The 7,005-nt window shown below is 39.5% G+C and overlaps 1 protein-coding gene across 1 annotated transcript; it reads right to left on the bottom strand.

Moving 5' to 3' along the window:
* Window positions 1-4,750: 4,750 nt before the first annotated feature.
* On the bottom strand, window positions 4,751-5,912 carry LOC141815777 (transcription factor MYB60-like). Its single transcript, XM_074703662.1, has 3 exons — window positions 5,754-5,912; window positions 5,532-5,661; window positions 4,751-5,446 (listed from the first exon to the last, which is right to left on the bottom strand). The coding sequence occupies exons 1-3, from the start codon at window positions 5,884-5,886 to the stop codon at window positions 4,942-4,944; spliced, it is 768 nt and encodes a 255-aa protein (XP_074559763.1). The 5' UTR covers window positions 5,887-5,912; the 3' UTR covers window positions 4,751-4,941.
* Window positions 5,913-7,005: the final 1,093 nt, after the last annotated feature.

Below are 7,005 nucleotides of genomic sequence, written 5' to 3'. Positions count from 1 at the left end.
AAGGGAACTTTTACTCGATCAAGAAAGAGTTCAGGTAAGAGATCTTAACTCAATTAATACAATCATATGTCATGATCCAGAACTTAGTCAATATAGATTCCATGTGGTTGTCAACAGTTTCCAACCAATCAAGTATACCTCCAAACTTGACGAGTACTCCGACTTTGTCAGCTAGACCAACTTTCAAACCTATCGAGTACTCCGTCTTCTTGAGTCTGACCAACTTCCAAACATGCCAAATACTCCAACTTCCTAAGGTTGACCAACTTCCCAACCTAATATTGAGTCTAATTTCCTAACTTGTCGCTAGGCTGACCAACTTCCCAACTTGATATTGAGTTGCTAACTTCCTGACTTCTCGTTAACTTCCCGACCTCCTACGCAAAGGGATGCAACAGTGGTTATTAATACAAAGACATATGGTGGTTATAAGGGAACCCTAGGGAGGTGCTTCTCTTTGATTTTCTCCCTTGGAGATATATTTTTTGAGCTTCTCTCCCTATATATAGAACTTAAAAGGATCATAGGGATCATACTATCTCACATAGCTCTTTTTATTTCGTTTTTTATCATTCATTCTTTCTATTTGAGGTCTTTCTATTTGAAGGACCTCATCGAGTAACTCTTGTTTAATCCTCTAACACATTATTTTTTTCATGATTGACTATGTCACGTCATGAGAAAAAAAAAGTTAGAAGAAGGTTTTAACATTATAGCTCTTTGATTTGAAATAGATTCCTGCCACTGTGTCATTGTGATAAGATTTCTGCCAAGAACAAATATGATTGCTTGCGTTACAATTCAACTTACATAATAATAATAATAGTTGGCACATTATTAAATTTTCAGTTAATCCTTAAGATAAGTGTTAAATAATATTCCGATTGAGAAGAGCGTCTGGATAAGTCACCGGATCTTCGTCGGAGCGGGCGTGAAACAGGAAGAGGGGGTCTGGCGCGCTGCTAGCTCCTGGACCTAGAAACACAGCAAACGTGAGTGGGAAGGCTAGGGGGTGCTCCGGCGTGACCACTCCAATGCTCAAGTTAAGAACAACGGAAGGAGGAAGAAGATGAATAGTAAAGGACTTGAGCGTGGAAAAGAGTAGAAGAAGAAGAGAAAGCTTACCTGCTGAAGAGGGAGTGATCGTTTTAAGGAGAGATAAGCATGTACACTTGTCACGTCATCATTTAAGGAATATCCCATCAAGATTAATGAAGTGTCAGGAAACAATCGAGTTCTCTGTCCCATCGTCGATAAGTAGCCATCTTGTCATGACCCATGCGGGTGTCAGAGGGATGGCAGTAATAAATGGGGGTGTGGACTTGTCAGAAGTCGTGATGGGATATGCCGAGGCACTGTAAGGCGCTTCGTCGATTCGGCTTGATAAGAGGTCTGCACGGCGAGGGCGGTGGCCGCCTGACGATCCGGGCACTGAATGCCCCTATTCGGCGCTACAGGCAAATGAGAGTGTAATCGAATGGAAGTGTGGACGAATGGGCGATTCGGCTACTAAGCAGACCAAGTGGGTGATTCGGCCACTGAGCGGACCGAATGGGCGATTCAGCTACTGCGCTGACCGAGTGGGTGATTCGGCCACTGAGCGGACCGAATGGGCGATTCGGCTATTGCGCGGACCGAATGGGTGAGTGATTCGGCTCCATGTGATTCGGCAGCTTATTCGCTCTGAACCGAATGGGATATCAGTCGATGGCTTCTTTAAGCGAGTAGAGAGAGAAGGGACTTAGTCAATCAAGTCTGCAGGTGTGGCTGACTGGGCCTTTGGGCGAGACCAGGATCGGACTCGAGTCGAACTAGGGGATCTCTTGGATTATCCCCGTAACAAATAACACAGTTGTTAATCAGTGAATAAAAATTTTAGTTAAAAACCCAGAATTATAACGAACTGTTTTGTAAAAATAGGTTTTTTAAAATCAATGTACATGTGAATAATATAAGATTTATATAAAGCAGTTTTTATAAATATGTTTAAAACATTTTATTTTCAAAAATATTTTTTTTACAACTCTGTGTTAAAATTTTATTTTTAAAAAATCTTTTTCAAAAAATATTTGATCATATAAAAAATGATTTGAATAAAATCTGTCTATAGACATAGATGTATTAATAGTTCTACCTTTCATGCTAAAAAAAGATTTAAAGAAACTTATCGATCGATAGTTGTTCCTGTTGAGATCTGCACCAGGAAGCTTCGACCGTCTTCTTCAACACCAGGGCCCTGAGGAGCTAGGATGAGGTGGAAGAAAGAGGCTGGAGGGAAGCACCTGCAGACACAACAACCGTGAGATGGAAGATCAGGAGTGTCCTGGCGCAACCACTCCGATGCTTAAGTCAGTTGATGAGAGAGGAGGAAGAAAGCTTAGAGGAAGAAGTAGGGGATCTGAGATTGCCTCCCTCTCTTTGATAACCAACTGACCTTTTACATGGTTTAATGAAGTCAGGTCACATCAAGGATATGACTAAAGTCTCATCGTCGTTATGAATGTGTCAGAGAACAGGGTATAGTCAACACTAATGTCCCATCGTCGTTATGAATGTGTCAGAGAATATGGTATAATCAACACTAATGTCCCATCGCTGATTCGCATTTAAGGGAGTATATTTCGCTATCTATCGAAGATTTGCCATGATGATACACAGGAATGTTAGAAGAACATTCACAACCGTACGATAGGGGAGTGGTCTTTTCCGGGGTTAGAACAGGCTAGTGACGTGGAGGGCAGAGGAGAATTGCCCCGACTCGGCAATATACCCGTGTGCTATCGGGTCGGCTAAAGGGGTCTTTAGACATGTGACTCGGCTCGACCTATGGGAACATCAATCCGAGAGGGAGCTCGAGACTAGCGGACCCTTTCGGGAGTATAGTAAATGACCTAGGCGGCAAGGAGCCGAGCCGACTAGATCCATCCGGGTAGCCCGGTAGTGTTCTCAGGGAGAAGGAGGACTGAAGAGCTCTTGCTGAAGTAGTGTGAAGAGGCGGGAGCCAGTATAGGAATTATCCGAGCCGAGTGAGCTGGCTACAGTTCGACACCAGCTTCTCGACAGGGTAACATTCGTGAGGGTTCGACTCGGTGCTTGAGGCGGACTCAACTTGGTAATTTCGTAGGACTCGGCTCGGTCCATACTTCCGGTCCCGAGAGGAGGACTCGACTTGGCGGTTTCGGAGGACTCGGATTGGTCCATACTTCCGGTCTCGAGACCCTGCACCTGACATCTTCCGTCTGATTCGACTAATCGGGCTCGATGTATACACCCATAACAATAGTAAAGTGTCCTTTTTCTGAAAATATAAGAACAATGTCGACAACACCTGATGCATTTGAATCATTCTATATTGCTTAAATCTTGATCAAGAAAATGACAGGTTAAAACAGAGCATTCAATATTACTAAATCTGACACATGTTGAAGCTTTGATCTTGTTGTTTAAGCCTAACTTCTCATTAAAGTGGATGGTAAAAACTCTACAGAAATACAAAAACAAATTCGACATGAAAAGTGTTTTGATGAATGAGATTTTAGAATGAAGAAAGCTTTTCTTTTGAAACTTGATTGCACATGCAATGTCCTGACTTTGGATTGGTTATTTATACCTCCATTAATGTATAAATATGGAGCATTTATGAAAGAAAAGGAAAAAAAAGAGAGAGAGAGAGACAATTGCTGAATATATAATAGACAAGTGGCATAAATATATAAATATGTAAAATTAAAAAATATGTATTTATTTAAGTTGGAACAAAAATGACATAATCTTTGTTTTTTTATACTAATGATTTTTTTAATCTATTATTAGTATTATTATTATTATTATATTTTAGTACGATAAGATATATATTATAGAAGTTATATCTTTTGATTAATTTTATATGTTTAGGATAATCTCCACGAGTCACAAAATTATATATTTTATTAGATTAATTTTTATTTTAGTTTAAAAAAAATATTTAATAATATTAATAATGTAATTCAATAAAATTAATTATTTGTTTACAATTTTTTAACATAGGACTATATGCCAATTTTTTTAACTTATTTATCTTAAATTTATTATTATATCTTTAACTCATTAAATTTATTAATCTAACTCATTAAATTTATTAATCTAACTGATTATTTATTGATCTTATTATATCTTTTTATCATAGACTATTTGATATATATCCAATAATAAATTTGTCAAGCCTTCGACAATAAATTTATTTATCATCGAACATATAAAATTAATCAAAAGATATAACTTGTATACAAGAGTAGAAATTGAGCTCCAAAATTGTATTATTAGACTAAAAGAGTCACAAAATTGTGCCTCTGCAAGATCCAGAGAGTTAGGCCGGGGTCCGGCGTGGGCAGGTCTATTCATGTATCTGGGAGATAAAACAAAGGTTTAATGTTGCTGAAAGAGACCACAAGCCTTCACATGATGAGTGAGTGCTTTGGCTGGTTTTCTGTGATTCAAGCAAGCTGTATTATTAAATTTCTCAGGGAAAAGCTTCTCTCAGTTTCCCTATTTTAGAGTATTCAAGGGCATTAATGGTGCTCATTGAATGACAAGCTCTGTCTGTGGTGCCCTCCTTCTTGTGTAGGGCACATTGGTTATTGGTACATGCCACTGCTCAATCTACATGGACGTGCTACAGTCACAGAATTGTGCCTCTGCAAGATCCAGAGATCAGAGTTATAAGAATGGAAATCGAGCCAATGCTATTGTTAGATCTTCGTTAATTCTAACATATATAAACTTGTATTTGTTTTAGATTATGTAGGTAATGCTGCTTGCTATGTTTGTTACAATTGAGACAACAAGCTAGAAAGCTTGTGGAGTATTGATTGATCTTCTATTGTATTGTATTGTATTGTATTGTATGAAACCATGATTAGTAGACTCCATCGGGGCAAAGGTTTGTCGATATCCCTGCAATTTCTACCATGACATCCCTACAGCCTCATCGAGGAGCCAATTCTCGAGCATTGACAAAGGATGGAGTTGATGAGCTCCACAAAGTGTGGATGATTCGTCCCACGCTACACTCCTTGGCTCCTCGAACGGGACTAACGTCCTAAATTCTTGTTGATCAGACAAGATCTCACGGCTCCCTCCATCAGCCTTAATGCTATGGTACTTCAAATCTTGAATTTGCACGGGGTGGTCGGTCTTCTTTTGGGATGGCCGTGTCCACCGTTCGAGAAGGCCCGAGATGTTCTCCATGCTCGAAGCATAAGTCGAGGAGCCATGGATGGAGATGGGGAGAGTAGACGACACATGAGAATTTCTAGTTTGATCACTGTCATAGCCTATGAACACCGAGGCACCGAGCATATTTCCCACCGAATTCTTCTTCTCGACCTTCTTCTTTAGGTGTGTGTTCCAGTAGTTCTTGATATCGTTGTCTGTTCTCTGAGGAAGGTAGGAAGCTATGGCTGCCCATCTGCAGTGACAGATATCAAGAACAATGCAACACGTACGAATGAAGTTAACAAAAAGGGATTTTTGTTTTTGTTTGTGTTTTTTACTTGTTGCCGAGCATCGACTGAAGATGAACGATCAGTCCTTCTTCATGAGGAGTGAAGTTTCCGCGCTTGATTCCCGGTCGGAGATAATTAGTCCATCTTAATCTGCAACTCTTGCTACACCTCATCAAGCCTACACACCAAGAACATAGACTAAATTAAACCGACTAAAACAAAAAGATCTCATACCTGAAACTAAATTAAAGATATATAGATTCAACTCACCAGTTTTAGTAGGAACCGACCTCCAATTTCCAGGGCCATGCTTTTGGATGTAGGACACAAGTATGATGTCTTCTTCAGGAGTCCAAGGGCCTTTCTTGATACCAACCTTGTCACAACACTGAGACCTTCCCATGGCTATCAAGCTTTCTATACTGTCCAATTGCTTCAAAGAGAGAGTGTAGAGTGTGTGTGTGTGAGTATTATATATATAGGATTTGTGGAGAATCAAGGTATCATTTACCAGTGTCATCTACCAACTCTGACTCATTTACTCCTGTTTTTTCCTCTTTGTTCAAGCAAAGTCAGGTTGCAGTGTCACATGAATCAGCAAGGTGTGGCATTAATAAAAAAGAGAAGGCCATAGTTGATCTCCTCTTTATGGGTTGAGAGGACTTGTCAATTAATGCCTCAAGTTTATGAGGTCCACCTTTTTCATGATGCTGATCATCTACCTGAAGCTCTAGTCTGTATTTGTTCAAGAACAATCTTTGTCTAACCACTGTCTCTCAACTCTTGCTGCAGTTGCTTGGTTGCTCATGATTTCAAACAAGACTTGGGGCCTCAGGAGTAAAAATAGCTCTACAACATGAATCTAGCAATTGAAATTCAGTCTATCTATGTGAAAAGGTTAAGAAAGATGTCGATCGGATCGGGGTTGAAATTAGAGGATGGTAAACTGAAGAATGGGTATTCAAGATGAGATTTAATAGGGTCATGTGCTTCTAAAAGGACATCTTGGTGTGGATTATTAATGAGCTTTGTTTGGGTCATTGTCTTGGCTGCTCTTGTTCTTGCCTTATCTCAATCAATGTGAAATCTTGATGGCTAACTAGTTGGGTGGGTGTGGATTTACCTTGAGTGTTTGTAAGTACATAGTTTGCAATCCATTGCACGATGTGTTCGACTTCGTATGTTCGACATGTTCGAGTTGGAATTCATACATAAATCATCGAGGAATTAGAAACACAAACTAAAAGGATTTTTTTTTTATCTTAGATGAGTCAAATTGCATGAAACCTAATAAAAGAAAGAAAAAAAGATGGTGGTAACACTGATTCTTTCCTTAGTGTTGATCCGATCTTTAAATGTTAGGTAGCATAGTATTGAAGCTTTGTTGGTGCGAAAGAGTGCAACCACTCTCGATTGGTTCCATAAAGTATTATTATGCATTGGTGAACAAAAAGTACTTGTTTGGGCTCCATCTCCAAAACAATCGATACAAACTTCATTGTTGAGCATTCATCAACACCCT

Source organism: Curcuma longa, unplaced genomic scaffold (assembly GCF_044706935.1).
Source record: "Curcuma longa cultivar G26 ecotype Majalengka, Jawa Barat unplaced genomic scaffold, ITB_CL_G26_1.1 contig_10274, whole genome shotgun sequence".
Lineage (NCBI taxonomy): Eukaryota > Viridiplantae > Streptophyta > Magnoliopsida > Zingiberales > Zingiberaceae > Curcuma > Curcuma longa.
Note: the sequence above shows the minus strand (reverse complement) of the source record. Positions and strands in the feature narration are given on the sequence as shown.

Bases quoted from the DNA above. Each gene is read 5' to 3' on its own strand.
- LOC141815777 (XM_074703662.1), bottom strand. From the start codon at position 5,886: ATGGGAAGGTCTCAGTGTTGTGACAAGGTTGGTATCAAGAAAGGCCCT. The intron at 5,662-5,753 runs GTGAGTTGAATC...CTTGGTGTGTAG, and splicing joins GTCGGTTCCTACTAAAACTG to GCTTGATGAGGTGTAGCAAG. The intron at 5,447-5,531 runs GTAAAAAACACA...CTGTCACTGCAG, and splicing joins CAGTCGATGCTCGGCAACAA to ATGGGCAGCCATAGCTTCCT.